This window comes from Colletotrichum fioriniae (assembly GCF_027942845.1).
Source record: "Colletotrichum fioriniae strain IMI 355084 chromosome Unknown scaffold_2, whole genome shotgun sequence".
NCBI lineage: Eukaryota > Fungi > Ascomycota > Sordariomycetes > Glomerellales > Glomerellaceae > Colletotrichum > Colletotrichum fioriniae.
Window position 1 is genome coordinate 2,466,742 of NW_027076838.1, and position 15,524 is coordinate 2,482,265.

General features: G+C 55.0%; 4 protein-coding genes across 4 annotated transcripts; 2 read left to right on the forward strand and 2 right to left on the reverse strand.

Annotated features, from left to right (window-relative positions):
* Positions 1-1,286: 1,286 nt before the first annotated feature.
* Positions 1,287-2,087, forward strand: RPL33B (60S ribosomal protein L33B; the record flags this gene model as incomplete). Its single annotated transcript, XM_065756537.1, has 5 exons — positions 1,287-1,311; positions 1,478-1,487; positions 1,679-1,747; positions 1,818-1,918; positions 1,990-2,087. 5 exons carry the CDS (start codon positions 1,287-1,289, stop codon positions 2,085-2,087), a joined length of 303 nt encoding a protein of 100 aa, XP_065614906.1.
* A 1,655-nt stretch (positions 2,088-3,742) lies between these two features.
* N0V96_002484 (uncharacterized protein) lies at positions 3,743-8,754 on the reverse strand (the record flags this gene model as incomplete). The annotated part of the gene is made up of 3 exons (XM_053187475.2): positions 3,743-7,878; positions 7,932-8,586; positions 8,662-8,754. The coding sequence occupies 3 exons, from the start codon at positions 8,752-8,754 to the stop codon at positions 3,743-3,745; spliced, it is 4,884 nt and encodes a 1,627-aa protein (XP_053054979.2).
* Positions 8,755-9,644: 890 nt separating this feature from the next.
* Positions 9,645-10,598, forward strand: PUP1 (proteasome core particle subunit beta 2; the record flags this gene model as incomplete). Its single annotated transcript, XM_053187474.2, has 2 exons — positions 9,645-9,770; positions 9,912-10,598. The coding sequence occupies 2 exons, from the start codon at positions 9,645-9,647 to the stop codon at positions 10,596-10,598; spliced, it is 813 nt and encodes a 270-aa protein (XP_053054978.1).
* An 824-nt stretch (positions 10,599-11,422) lies between these two features.
* Positions 11,423-13,731, reverse strand: N0V96_002486 (uncharacterized protein; the record flags this gene model as incomplete). Its single annotated transcript, XM_053187473.2, has 3 exons — positions 11,423-11,519; positions 11,582-11,720; positions 11,775-13,731. The coding sequence occupies 3 exons, from the start codon at positions 13,729-13,731 to the stop codon at positions 11,423-11,425; spliced, it is 2,193 nt and encodes a 730-aa protein (XP_053054977.2).
* Between the last annotated feature and the right edge of the window lie 1,793 nt (positions 13,732-15,524).

Genomic DNA, 15,524 nt, shown 5'->3' on the forward strand with positions numbered 1-15,524 from the left:
GTCCGGCCAATGCAACTGTGGCATGAAGCTCTGCTGCAGAGCTGCTGGGCAATCGGCAGAGTTTGGCGGCCAGAAATTGCCGCAAGCCCACCCTTTGAGGCGTTCCAATCGTTGAAGCTGGCGGCTCAACCTGTGCCGGACATTTATTACCACGGCCGCCGCCTGGACATTTGGAAGCATCTCCGGAATCGCTCTTGGGTTGGCCCCCCACGGTTCGGTCTTCGTCGGTTCTAATTCAAAAGGTCCGAAATTCCTGGTAGGTTGCGTGGTATTATCCGTAGTTCGATTGACGCTTCAATAGTGGAAGATACTGAGACATTTCCTGCATGGCCATCAGACTTTTGTCTCTCCCCTTTCCCCCCCCCTCCTCTTCTTCTTATTTGCACCAAAGAGACGCCGATCCAGTTCAGGAAATCCCGCGAGATTTTGGGACCTGGGTGGTGGTTTATACTTGGGACGTCGGACTGCCAGGAAAGGCCGCCCTGCAACTGTCTCACAACTCCGCGGATTCGGCCGTCCAAGCTCCAACGGATGGCCTGAAATATCCTGGAACTCCGGTCAAGCCGCACATCTGTTTCCGAGTTTGCCACTCTCTATCCGTATCGAAAGTTGTTATAGGTGACCGGTTACGGCCAACCTTCACTTTGGCAACTCCCCCCGGCAACTGCCAGCGGGATGTAACCAGTCCTTTGCTGAGGAGCTCCGGTGAGGCTCACACACAAATGGACGTTGCGGTGCATCATTGCATTTGTCATTGACGGATTTTCTCCTGCGACGACATAGTCTTATCCGCCGCGGCTGCAAGGCTTCGGGCGAATGAAGGTGCGAGGGAAGTCGGTGTGGGCTGAAAAGCGGCAAAGACGCGTCCAGGCCAGACTGGAGCCCGGGTCGGCAGCTGGGCGGGATTGACACCGAGTTGGCCGAGAAACACAAATCCATGGAATGGTAAATTTGGAAACGCCCGGACGGGACGTGGAAGGAAGGAAGGCCGACTGCGCCTCACCAGTGGATCGAAGCCACAATGGCTCACCTTATCTTATCTCAAAAATGGATTGAAGTGAAGTGCAGGTGGGGTGGAGTCTGCATCTCACCTTAGTCATCTCACGTGCCTCCGCAGCCCTAATTGTGCGCCGACGAAATTCGAAATTGGCTATCGGCCCCCGTAGCGAACATACCGAAATCGCCAACCCACGACGAGCGCCCGGAGTATTAGTCCATCGACAATCCTCTGCCTTCCTTTCTCGAGTCCCTTTGGTTGGAGCGTCGACATACTAACCACCGCCAAAATGCCTTCGGAAGCCGGTCACAGATGTGAGTAATTCCATGTCCAATCCTCCTGCTGCGAAAATTTGCCATGGTGAACAGAGCCGCGCATTGCCTTGAACCCTTTGAATAGGGTCAATCATCGCGCACTCTGAAGGTGCCACATTGTGATATTTCAATATGGTGGAACTTGGACTGACATGATTCTTTGCAGTATACGTCAAGTAAGTTACACCCAATCGAATTTCTACCCATCGGAACCGACGACGCAACTCGTGGATCAATACGACTTCGCCCAGCACCTAGACAAACGATGCCTCAGCGACCCGAACTTTGCGCGACGAAATGTACTTCAAACCGAATGAATCGAAACTAACAAGCATTTCAGGGGACGTCACCTCAGCTACCAGCGTAGCCGTCACGTCACCCACTCCAAGACGAGTCTGATCAAGATCGAGGGAGTTGACGACACCAACGCCGCCAAGTATGTCACCCAATCCGCGCCTCCCCCCTTTCACAACGCCCAATACGAACGGTGGCTAATATGAGAGCAGCTTCTACCTCGGCAAGAAGATCGCCTACGTCTACAAGGCCCAGAAGGAGATCCGCGGTTCCAAGATCCGCGTCATCTGGGGCAAGGTCACCCGCCCTCACGGTAAATACAGCCTCCTCCGATCGAACAGTTTCCCCTACGAAAACGAGCCCCCAACTAATACTAGGAAATAGGCAACTCTGGCGTCGTCCGCGCCAAGTTCTCCAACCCCCTCCCCACCCGCTCTTTCGGCGCATCCGTTCGCGTGATGCTCTACCCCTCGTCGATTTAAAAAACGGACTCATCATCGGACGGAGTTGGTATTTGAGGATGGATTCTGAATTGGTTGCATCGGTCCAGGCAAGGGCAAGAGCACAGTGCCTTGCTTGCTAAAAAAAAAAGGCATCAAATCAAACTCGTCAAACAACCACGCATGAAGGGCGAAACGCACCACCCGCCGAGAACCCTCTCCCCCCTTTTTACTTCATCGAGACATGGGAATATGAATTCTGCGTGATTCGACAAAAAAGAATGGAAGAGACGTTTGTGTACGGGTCGCGAAGAGTAGCCATTACTGTCGGGGGCTCGAGGACGGGGAAATGAAAAAAAAATCAACAACTTGATGTGCTGGCCGGCTACACAAACGCGATAACGACGAACGGTAGATCGGGCGGCATTAATGTCAGGTGTTTTCAAAAGACATGGCTCAGCGACGGTATTCAATGGTTTTTGCACAACTTCCATTCGGCTCCCTCTTCATAAGCTGCCCGCGGCTTGTCCCCAGTCCTAGTCCAAATGTCTTGCTGTGAAAGCAGTCCCAAAGCTTTCCGAGTCCCATTTCACCCATTTGTGCCGCGCTAGACGCATTGCCACAGGAATCGGTGACATGCTTTCAATACCTCTATGGAATGGTATTGACAAACCTAGCCTATCTTGCTCTATCTATGATGTGGACTGTGCGATTCGTGGAAATCCGGGGAAAGAAAGCCTGCCCTAATCTATTGCCATGTTCCCTGACTTCGATATCCCGCCCATTATCCAGGGTATCTGGTTCGTGTGAGACTTCCAAGAGGACAGCTAGTTTCTTGACCAAATTCACTATGTAGAGACCCTGATGCAAAGGGTCCAGGATATTCTCACTGGCGTCGACAACGTTTCTGTCCCAAAGGTCTTCAGGGTCACTTTTAAAGAAGTGACGTCAAGGGCATTCATTCATTGACACGAAGCGGATCCATGGGGACCGCTCCCACCCCCGTCCCGATATCCCGCAACCGGGATATCTTCCGTCCACCTTCGGCAGAAATGCCGCTTCGGTACCACGAACTGGGGCCCTCCGGCCGAGGGAGGTGATCTTCCGAAGATCTCTGTCGGGCCTGCACTTTGTGGCCGGTTTGGTTTCCAGCGTTCTCCGATTCTACTGCACAATGGGGACTTTCCTGTGAGTTGTAGATATTTAGATTAGAATGAGATTGGGTTGTAGGAAAACGCAAAAGGGGAAAAAAAGAACCTAAGTGGGTGCAGTAGGATGCGAAAGCTAAACATCATGAGAAATGTCGAAAGACTTGTGGACGTGGCTTATCCACTGTTCCTGGGTACGACACGACTTTCCAACGATGAGACGTTTCAAAAAGAACTCGATGTCGACCTTGGAAAGAAAAGAGGGAACAGAAGGCTCGTTCGGGGATCTGGCCCAAGGTGAAAATGGGCATGAACGGACGGGTCACATATGTAAAGGTTGATGCCTTCCAGCCCCAGCAAATCAACTCAAACAAGTCACAATCTTCATCACAGAACTCCAGTATGAATGTTTGATTTTTGTACATTATGCCATACACTATCTCCGCTTCACTATTCCATATGCCCCGTGTTGCATTCCGAAACTCCTAAACCCGTGGATCGGGGCCAATAAATACTCACTAGCCCCAGCCCCCTTTACCATCGAATCCATCATTCAATATCCTCCATCGCCCACGCGCTCACGCCCGCCCTCTCGACATTAGCCTTGAGCTTGTTCAGCACAGCCTGGCGCTTGGCCCGCTTCGCCATCAACTCCGACTTCTCCTCCCCGCTGAACCCGCTCAGCTTCTTGCGCGGAGGCGTGCCCGTGCCGCCACGGCCGCCGTACGAGGCCACGGAGGACACCATGGAGTTGCGCAGGGTGCCGGGCGACGCCATTATGGCTGATCGCTCGGGCGAGAAGAGGATGGATCGGCTGTTCCTCTGGGGCGTGACCATCGGGGAGCCCTCGCGGCTGTTGACCGACGAGAAGCGGAGCTTGCGCATCTGGTTCTCGAGGACGTCGATGTCGCCGGATCGCTTCTCCACCATGCTAGTCATCTTGCCAATGGTTCGCATGACGGCTTCGACGGTAGGCATGTTGGAGTTGCCCTTTCCAGATGCGCTGTTCGCGGCGGCGATTCTAGTCTTCAGGATCGTCAAGGCTTCCTCGGCTTCGGCAAGAAGCTTGGTGAAGTTTGTGTATCCGCGACGCAGCTCGTTCTGCTGACTTGCCTGCTCGGTGCTCAGAGGCAGAGAGCGGCTGATGTCGGCTTGATCGGGGTCCGTCTTAACCATGATAATCTTCTTAAGGTCATCTTGCTTTGATCGGAGGCGAGACATCTCGCGAGCGAGCTCATTGCACGCTTCAAGCTTTTCTTCAACGTCGTGAACACGACCATCCTCGAGGTCCTGAGCCAAAGATCTGTCAACGACTTCTCCGAGCTCATCAATCTCGCAAAGAACCCAGCTATCTGGGTTCTCGAGGTCTTGCTTGTGTCGGCCTCCGGCTTTGAATCCGATGTCGTGCCCCATGAGAAAGCTGGCAAGAGAGCGAGCATTCAGACCAAGGGTGTCGATCATCGAGTTGATGTCGCGATACACTGCCTCCACCTGGGCCGGGATGGTCTCCTTGGCTGACGGTACAACGTTTGAGTGGGCGATGAAGTCATCCAGCTTCAGTGTGGGTTCGATCTTAGAGGCAAGAATCTTCTGAATCTCATCGTCCTCCTCGTCCTCCAGTGCCCTGGTCTCCTCGGCCTGCCGCCTTTGGCGCGCAAGTCTTTGCTGAGCAATGAAGTGATCATCGTTGGATTTGTTCCCGACAATGGATGACCCCATTTGAGGAGGCTGCTTTTTCTGGGCCGCAAGAATCTGAGATGCCATGCCCGGGGCACTAACCGAACGAGCAGACTCCTGACGCATGATGCGGCCTGGCACAGCGCCACGGACTGGGCTGGGAGAGCGAGGGCTGGTTTGGGACGGTCGGGGAAACATGGGAGCATTGCGGCTGAGGTCGCCAAACAACGATGCCCGCGGTCTCTCTTCCTCTGTCCGTGGAACCGAGTAGGTGCTGCTGCTAACGCCACCAAACGAGCTTTGCGGGGTCATGCCCGCCGTAGGGGTCATCGCTGTCATGGATGGACTTTGATCCTTGGAGACAATGACGCCGCTGCCCTCAGACTCATCATCGTCATCCTCGTCTTCCAGATCGGTGTCATGCTCACTATCAGGTACAGTCGGAATGGAGGCGAAGACAGGCTCTTTGGGCTTAGCGAGGAAGTCTGGCGGCAACGGGGCATCGTTCACTGCAGGTGTGGTGTTCTGAGGGGTAGACGACCACGTTGCCGACGATAAAGATTGCTTGGGCATCTTAAGGAAGTCCGGAGCCGTAGCAGGTGCAGTCGACTTCGGCCGTTCAAGCTCCTCGGGCGAGGACTGATGGTCTGCTGGCAAAGGAAGCGCCGCCGAAGGCGTGGCGGACACTGCAGTCTTGCCAGGCTTGGGCGTGAGGAAGTCGGGTGGGAGAGGAGCCTCGTCGGCCGGGGTAGTGCTTCCCTGTGGCTTTGAAGGCTTGAGGAAATCCGGTGGTAGCGGAGCAGCGTTGGCTGCCTTCGTTGACGTTGCCTTTGGCGTAGTAAGGAAATCAGGAGGCAGAGGCGCATTGTCCACTTGAGGTGAAGCCTTACTTCCACCGTCTGAAGGAACATTTCCGGTGCCCGAAGAAGACGAGGAATCACCAAGAGGATATGAGTTTTTGCTTGTCGTATCAGGGGGCAGAGGAGTGCTGGACTCGGCCTTGACCTCGGGTGTCTTCTCTGCCGGCTTCGCAGAACCAAACAAACCTCCAGTTGCTGGTTGAGAAGGGAATCCAAACAAGCCGCTCTTGGGGGCTGATGTTGAAGTTGGTGGGAAACCAAACTTGGAAGGCGCTGGAGTTTCTTTAGGCGTTGTGGATTGGCCTAGGCTGAAGACCGATTTGGGCTTTGGTGTCTCTTCGTTCGGTTCCGTGGTCGTTTCCTTGGGAGGAGTCTTCGTCACGGCGCTTCCAAGTGCAGAGCCGAAATTGCTGCCAAATAGAGAGGAGCCGCCAGGGGTAGAAGGCTTCTCATCATCGTCCTTGGCAGAGGGATCTGCCTCGAAAGTGGTCCCCAGTTTGAAGGGCTGGCTGAAGGGATTGCTAGTCGCCGGGCCAGTCGAGCTCGGTGGAGGGAACGCTGTATCCTTAGAAGCCGTGCCCAATTGACCCCCAGAGCCGAATGGACTTGATGAAGGCTTACTGGAGAAAACACTCCCACCCTCGTTGGCCTTATTCCCAAGAGAACCAAAGCCACCAGAGCTAGCAAAGCTAGAGAACCCCCCAGACGCAGAAGCAGGTTTAGCTGCTGATCCGCCGCCGAACACACTCTTATTCTCGGATGTTCCGAAGCTGCTGGGCTGGCCGAACGCCGGTGACGCAGACGTGTTCACACCAGATGCTCCGCCTGAGGCCCATGGAGATGACTTCTGTCCAAGCGATGACGACTGACCAAAACCAACTGATGAAGGCTGGCCAAACGCCGGGCCTGCTGAAGCAGCTGGTGTCCCAAAGGCGTTGCCACTGCCGAACGCTGACTTGGGTGCAGCTGATGGAGTCGCGGAGGGGGTCCCAAATGCGCTTCCGCTACCAAATGCCGACTTGGGTGCATCTGATGGAGTAGCAGAGGGAGTCCCGAACGCGCTTCCGCTACCAAATGCCGACTTGGGTGCATCCGATGAAGCAGCGGAAGGGGCCCCAAAGGTACTACCACTGCCAAACGCTGACTTGTTTGCAGCTGGAGTTGTAGCGGAAGGGCTTCCGAAAGAGCCGCCAGTGCCGAACGCTGATTTTGTTGCCGAGGCCTGAGCAAAAGGAGAGCCTGATGTAGCTGAGCTGCCACCAAAGGGGCTACCGCTGCCAAACGTAGAACCAGAGGCTGCGGGAGCGGCGGAAGACGTCGTCGCAGCGCCCCATGGTGAAGCCTTAGAACCCAGGGCTGACGAGCCACCAAATGTAGGGATCTTGGATCCGCTAGAACCGAACGGTGAGGCCTTTTGGCCTGAGCCCAACGCGGATGCTGAACCAAAGGCCGGGGTGCTCGAAGGAGCGCCGAATGCTGATGTATTCGAAGCCGGGGCCGGTGCCGGTGCTGCTGCTGGTGTCGAGGTGGATGCGCCGGCAGGGGGCGCGGAAGTATCAAGCGCGGCCATACCAGGGTACGTCGTGCCCTGCCTGATGGAGTCCTCGTAAATAATCCACCATGAACTGAGGACACCCTCATTGTTCAGCACCCACAAACCCGGCACTGGGCCCGGAGAATCCTCAATCTCCTCATCGGCGGGCAAGGGCTTGTATACCTTGTCCTTGGCTGAGAGATCAAGGGCGACACCGATGGGGATGGTGTTCTCGTAGCTGTCATTCATGGGCAGAGAGGCACGTTTCGAGTCATCGGCCAATTCTGTTGTGGTAAAGACGCCGGCGGTGTCGACTGGATGATCAGAAGTCAGGGGTGATTTCGCCCGGCTGAGAAGGCCGATGTCTGGGGAGACGGTTGATGCTACGATGAGGAGATCTGAAAGGTTGGGAGGGAATTCCTTGAGCCTCAATATTGAGTGATGAGGCGGCTTTTCGGCGCCAAATGGGTCGACGGGGTCATTCAACTTCTGGAAAGTGAAATCTGATGGCAGCTTTCTGGTAATGAGATGGTATACTGAACTTGGCGGGGACTCCGAAGTTGATGTGTGGATGGCGAGAAACAGGTGATTTTCCAGCCAAGTCAGAGAAGATACTGTAGTCAGTTAGTTCGGCATAGTTGCGCGTTCCGCCAGCTCGAGGACCTACCGTGAGCATCCGACACGTTTGGTGGCCGCGGGATCTCGCCCTTGGCTTCACCCTCAGGAGTCATTTGGAAAATGGTCCCGTCCGCCAAGCCGGCCACCAGCTGCTTTCCCTTTGTACTCCAGCTTATACAGCTAACCTGTGCCTTCAGAACGTTACTGACTGACCTCTCCTTCAGGTTCGCCATGTGCAGGTTGCCGTTATTCGTCACAATGGCGCACAGTTCCGCCTTCTCGATCGTGGGGTTCGGGAAGAGCGCCCTCAGCGTCTCGCCGTTCGTCGCAAGCTCGAACGCAGCTTTCGTGGCACCCTGGAGCAGGCTTTCGATCTCGTATACCGCGAGGCCGCCTCCGCTCTCGGCGGAGAGGATCAGGTAGTTCTCGTCGGCGCTGAAGGCGAGCTGCGACACCCTCATAGGCATGGGCAGCTTGCCCTGCGGCTGGAAGGCGCGGACATCGGAATCGCCCTCCTTTTCGCTCTCGAAGCCCTTGCGCACCGAGTCGGTTGAGGTGATGGTGATACCGTCGGGTCCGGCGGCGGCGACGAGGCCTCGGCGGGAGGCAATGCTGATGAGCGAGGCGGTATCGGCGGGCGGCGGGGACCAGGCGGGTGTGAGTCGGAGCTTCGCGTCGCCTGCAATCGACTTGAAACCAAGCGCCTGAATAGATTTACATGGTGAGCCTCGAACTTTCAAAAGACAGCGGCATCGACGGTGTCGGTGACCAGATCTCACCTCGGTCTGGATCACCTCCAGCTCGGGGCCTTGAGTCAGTCCTCCTCCTCCTCCGGCCGTGGCACTTCCTTGGTTCGCGAAGCTGAAAGCCATGACTATTGCGACGTAACCGGCTTGTGGAGGGAGGACGTGTAAGTCAGGGTGGTCCTTCGCATTCGCTGGAGGGGTCGCGTTTGTTGATAAGAGTTTCCCCCTTGTGCTTCTTTTCTTTTTCGTCTTCTTGTTGCCCCTCCTCTATTTCCTGCTGTTGTTAAGGTGCCTCGCGCTGCAGTCAGCTGAGGTTGTTGTTGCTCGAGCCACGAGGTTTGGCTATGTTGCTGCTGTCGCAACTGGCAGCAATAGGATAAAGAGAAGGAAAAAAGCTCGATGAAGCCTGGATAATGACCTCAAATTTGGGAGAAAATAAGTATTATGTCGTCTCACACGTGGAAACGCGATGCAATTGGGTGCAAAGTAGAGAGAGAGGCGCCAGTCGAAATGCGTAAAAGAATCTTGCACCTTCTGCTGGTCTTTTGGCCTGGGACTCTTTTTTGAGGAATGGCTACCTAAAAATTCCCAGCTCTCTGCTTGGCCCGTCCCCCGTTCCCCGGCCGGTCGTCTGCCAATCCCTCCCAAAATCTGAGTCACGTGCGGTGAGCTTCGGTTTAGTGCAGACCTGTGGCTCTCTGTGTCCAATCATTGCTGTCTCTGGCAAGCTCCGTCGAATGTCAGGGTGCCTTGCAGGCGTGCAGGAGCTCCCAGGCCCCCCAAACAGCGGCAACGACCATCGAAGGCAGCTTTTAGCCTCGTCATCCAGCTCTACCCTACCGTTTACCGCGTCCACCTTCAACCTCACTCAATTCCCACCTGACCTCTCGACGACTTCTCCCCGAACCCAACTCCGACGGTCACGACTGACGATCACAAAGCTTTTGAACGAAATCGACTGTTTTTGAAGACACATAGGATAGCGGTTGGGGTTTTCAGACAAGGCAGCAGCAACGATGCCCGGCTTCGACTTCTCAAACTACAACCGCAATGCGGCCCTCCACGCCCGAGGTGTCCCTCTCCCTAAGGCGACGAGCACAGGTACCACCATTGTGGGATGCATATTTGACGGCGGTGTTGTGGTCAGTAACCCCATTCGATTCACACCTTTGAGCAACGATGGCAACCTGCAGGATTCGCCTGGTTCCCCCCCCTCCCTCTCTTCCTCCGATAGCATCCCTCTCCTTCTGCCACAGCAGCTGACAGAGCGATGTGCACTTTAGATTGCCGCCGATACAAGAGCAACCTCGGGCCCCATCGTCGCCGACAAGAACTGCGAAAAGCTGCACTACATCGCCCCTCAGATTTGGTGTGCAGGAGCCGGTACCGCCGCCGACACCGAGTTCACCACGGCGATCATATCCTCCAACCTCGAGCTCCACGCCCTCTCCACGGGCCGCAAGCCCCGCGTCGTCACCTGCATGACCATGCTCAAGCAGCACCTCTTCCAGTACCAGGGCCACATTGGCGCTTACCTCGTCGTCGCCGGCGTCGACCCCACGGGAACCCACCTCTTCACCGTCCACGCCCACGGTTCCACCGACAAGCTCCCCTACGTCACCATGGGCTCCGGCTCCCTGGCCGCCATGTCCGTCTTCGAGACCCAGTGGAAGCCGTCCCTGACCCAGGACGAGGCCGTCAAGCTCGCCAGCGAGGCCATCCAGGCCGGTATCTTTAACGATCTCGGCTCCGGAAGCAACGTCGACGTCGCCATCATCACAAAGGACAAGACCACCCTCAAGCGCGGCTTCGTCAAGCCCAACGAGCGTAGCGCCAAGCTCAAGAGCTACGCCTTCCAGAAGGGCACCACGGCCGTGCTCAACGAGAAGATTATCAAGAAGAACGAGATTGGCCGCTACGTGAGCGTAACGGAGGTGCCGGCCGGTGAAGCGATGGAGGTTGATACCTAGATGCATGATGTTTACGAGGCAATCGGTGGGGGCTCTTGGGACGTGCTAAATGAAGTGCTTCCATAGCAGGAAGATTCTGTACCAATACAATGATGGCAATAGACGAGACTGACGCAAACCGAATTCCCCCCAATTGCCAGATTTCCATCCCTACCTTGACGTGCAACAACGCTGATAATCTACCAAGAGTGGCTTCATTAGTCGCTGTGTGATGCTCACCTAAGGGTTGGGCAACATCTATGAGTCTTAACACAGTGCGGCTATTTGACCTGTTGTCGGCACTTTATATCGGTCCAAAGCGGTTGCTTCCCAGTTTGATTTTGATTCATTGGCTGCACTACCGCAGCTGGGCAGACAGACATATTTTGTATGACAAAAGGAATCCCTATGAAGGGAGCAAAGCCATTGCTTCCCTCCCGGAACAAAAAAAGACAAAAGTGGTATATACATAGGAATCAAGGGTATGTCCGATCAAAGTCTGGACACGCAGAAAGGATCCATCACTTTTTTGTCCCTTTGTCACAATCCCAGGGTCCCCCCGAGACCCAAATCCCTCGCACACGTTGTTAGAACAAAGTAGGGAGGGGCGTTCTTGTCCCCTCTCCCTTAGGTCACGCTTTTGAGACCTCGTTGAATACAGAAAATGGCACAATTCCTAGCCTCTGAGTTTTAAATGCCCAGTAAAAACAGCTGCACTCCGCAGAGCCAGTCTTCCGAAACTCCGAAGATGCGGGGTATGAAGGTGATGTGTTGATGCAAGTGGTCATGATCCATGAAATGCCGCTAGACGCTCCGCGCAAAAAGAACTTCAAAAAGACTCATCGCTAGCCAGTCTTAATGCCGAACATGGTGCGCGTCCTCGACTTGCTGCGGGCACTTTTGGCAGGCTTGTCTTCATCATTGTACTTTGACTTGTGAATCCTGTGATGGCGCTCGTCAGTACTGATATTCCGTTCCCTTGAAGGGTTATATGTAGAACATACCAGCTGTTGCCGACCATGTTCATCCCTTTAGACTCGGCTTGTCTATAAAAGCCAGCGGCCTTCTTAAGGTTCTTCTTGCAGCCAACTCCTTGAGCGTAGCAAAAGCCTGCTTCGGCTAGTGCATCTACATCGCCCCAAGCTATTCACACCATTAGCTTAATGGATCCGTCAAGAAGATGCAATCTCAACTTACATCCGGCAATCTCAAAGCATCTCAGGGCAAGAGCCTTGTCCTGCTCAATGCCCCATCCATTCATATGGCTCACACCCAGCTCATAGATGCTCAGTGCGAACTGTGCCTTACGAGTTCTTCGCTCCATGGCGTCCACGAACTTACCTTCCTTAACATGGTCCTCGTCATCAGCAATTTCAAGGCTGGCGCATTCAGCTGCTTTTCGCAGCCACTCAACACCCTCCCGCTGGTTGGGCCGCATACCCCAGCCGTGTCTGCATGCCAGCGCATACAGAAGCATACCCGTTGGGTTGCCTCCCTTTGCTGCATGGCGAAGATGGTACGTGGATTCCTTCACTGAGCCATTCTCATGGCATTCAATGCCCTTGGCTAGGTGCTCCTCCGGAGACATGTCTGAAGCCGTGGGGGCACCTGACGCCAATGAGCGAGTCGCCTTGACAGTGCTGTTGGAATCGCTGGTAGTAGTTGACATGGCAGTCTGGCCACGAGCAGCGGTATCGTGGGCCTGAGAAATAAGGGCACGACCCCGAGAATCCTCCTCTGAAGCCCTGCTCTCGGTCGATGGACGGCTGGGATTGGGAGATGGCTGCGGGGCCGGACCACCGCGATCGAGACTGCGCTTTCCTTGCTCGAATGAAGGTTTGCCCAAGCTGAGGTTATCGGGCTCTGCTGAGCTAGACGGCCGAGTTGGTGGAGATGGAGGTGCTCCGCGTTGGATAGCCTGCACGTTGCTGGGTGCAGTTACGGGTTGCTCCCACTGGAAGGAAGCTTGCGGGTGAGGATCGAGAGGAACAGATCGCTGAACAATCTTGCCTCGAGGAAGTGAGTACTTGGAATAAATATACGAAGGGGCGGCCTTGCCATCGTCGTGCACATGGTCGGGAAAGCCTTCGCTGTTCATGCTGACAGGAGTGTTGGCAGAGTCGTCGTTCGCAAACATGAATGACGGTTGGCTGTCAGATGAGGCCTGACGCGTTGGCGTCTCTAATCCAGGTGTGCCGGCTCGGCTCATGGGCCTCGAAAAGTTGAAGGAGGGTCGTGGCAATGGCATTGAGGCGTCAGAGCACACGGAAGGTGAGCGTTGAAAAGGGCCTGGGTTCAAGTTGGGTGACGCTGTTGACACCGCATAAGCGCTGCAACTCGAAAGTTTGCGCGGCGGCAACGATTGAACAGAGTTGCTCATGTCGTCGCTAGTATTTTCAAGGGGAGAAGACATGGAAGTCGCCGATCGTGCTGTGAAGCTCGGTCGCGGAGGAGCCAAGCCAGGTCCATCAAATGAGTGTCCTTTTGACTTGCCGGGCGATCCATTCAGTGAGTTTTCGCGGGACCGTGCTGGTGAGAGCAGAGGTAGTGAATGGTCTTTTCGTGGAGGAGACGCTTGCAAGTTAGAGTCGTTCGTGGGGTGTTCCATGGGCGCTGGGGACTGCTCTCTTCTTGCGCCAAAGTATGTCTCGTCCTGATGCTCCTCCATCGAATCCAGCACTCGTCCACGCATCATATCGGGCAACGGCGTTGGGAGAGGTTCGTTCTCGTCGGGAGTGGGTGGAATGCGACTCATTCGAGGGTGCACCGAAACAGGACGATCTTTCTCAGACGGGAAAGCGTCCTCGACCTCGGTTCTAAGTCCCAATCCTGGGTTTTGAAGCTCAGGAAGTGGCATCTCGTCGGATCCTGAATCATTCGACATGGAGCGGAAGTAGTCTGATCGGCCCTGTACGACCAAAGGACTTTCGGTTGTCAAAGGTGGTAGTCTGCTCATGCGCCTTCCTTCGCCGCTCGCGGCAGCTTGGAGCTGTCTCGCCAACAGGCGACTCTGAAGAGCGAAGGCATCGAGAGGTGACAATTCGGGGGGTGCCTCGCCTGCGACGTGGAGTCTGGGGGATCGCAAAGGTCTCGAAACGTTAGACATGCTCGAGGGCGCCCGAAGATCGATGAAGTTTGGGCGTTGCGGCGACATGGTCGGTCGATTTCGGATCGCGTATTGCTTTGAGTTCCCATGCAATGCGACGCAGCTGTTTTGCAGGTCTCGTGTGAGTTGGGGGAGTCGACAACAGATAGGATGAACGATCGAGCGAGCCTAAGAAGTGGTCGGTGGTTGGAATCCTGGCGGTGCAGGTCGTGTCTTAGCCGAAGGATCGGTTATGGCGTCAGTCTAGAATGGAGGATGCCACATAGAGGTCGAAAAACAGGTCGATGGTCGGCTGATGGTGTGGCTGCCGAGAATGCTACCAACCGCGCATATGAACAATGAGGTCAGGATTGGTTAGACGCCCGAAAACGGGAGAAAATCTTGATACAGGTTAAAGATTGGCGGAGGAAGAAGCAGAAATGAAATCTGAGGTCGAATATTTTGGAAACCGGTGTCGTTTTTGGGACCTTTCCTTTCAGTCTGTGTTGCAGATGGATAAACAGGTTCGAGGATCCGTAGAGTGTTCTTTCTTAGAATCCAAGCAGAGTACGCACTAGCGGGAGGCGGGCGTCCGTTTTAGGCACTGCGGTCTGGCGGATAACAAAGAAGGCGCAGCAGCCAAGAGGGAAGGTCGAAAGACGAAAAGAGTGTTGGAAGAAGAAGAAGAGGATGCGAGGGTATCAAGAGACAACCTGAGGTAACCTAAGGTTAAGTCAAACTGGCCGGCCGGTGCTTGGTGCTATGTGAGGTAGGTAGCAAGACGTCTCAGGCCGAGAGCAGCTGGAAACGGTTCTTGTCGACGCCTGTGCTGAGAACTCGTCCCGATCTGTCGCGAGGAACAGATGATGGAACACGGACACGAGGAGGGGAGAGGAAGCCTGAGAGGGAAGGGGGGAAAAAAGAGAAAAGGTCGAGAGGAAGCGAGACGAGAAGCGGGAAAGAAAGAATGGAAGCGATCTCTGTTTCCCCCCAGAATCGGATACGAGGGGGAGGTGATGAGCAGGTGCCAAAACGGCCGGGGGAGGCAGGCGAAAGAGGATGAACGGGAGACGAAAGAGGGAAAGAAGCAATGCACTTGAGTCGCCTTTGGCTGGAACTGGTTGTAGTGCAACAGTGCAACAGTGCAATGGTGCAGTTGGATTGAATTGGATTGGATTGAATTCCCAGAGGGGGGGCATTTGGGGCCCTTGGGGGGACAGGACTCAGAAGTGACTTTCCACTTGTCAACTGGGACAGGGTGTTATTGGACCAATCGTGGAGACGGAAGGAATAGACTGAGTTGAGTCTAGCACCTACCGCAACGCTAATACGGAGATATGAGTACCGTAAAAATGGGAAGCACCTTCCATTCGATACCTCACGCTCCCGCGCTCAAGACGGTAGGAACGTTCCTGAGTGAGAATCCTGTGGTGGTGCCTTCCAGTACCTAGGTTGGGAGCACGGGCATGGAGACCGGTAGAGGGCGGGGATACGTACCGCGGTACGTCCAAGGGATGAGTTAGCACCACATGTATCCGCAGCCACGACGGCGCCAGGGCCCCCCATGCGAGGCACGCCGCACGGAAGCAGGGGTAACAACAGGGGATGGCATCACAGGCGGACGCCCACGAAACACAGTAGGAACAACCGGTGAAAGCTGTACGCGCATAAGCAGCCAGAAAATGCATTTCTACGCAACTCAATCCTCAAGTATCTGATGACGCTTACCTAAGTATGTAAGGTACAGCAGCATCACGTATTGAAACCCCTTAGTGTCTGCAGTTGTAAATCATGGCTGTTCGTCTGCCGATGGCGTTGTCTGGGGTGCAGGTACACAACAGTTATTGGAAGGCATCGCATAG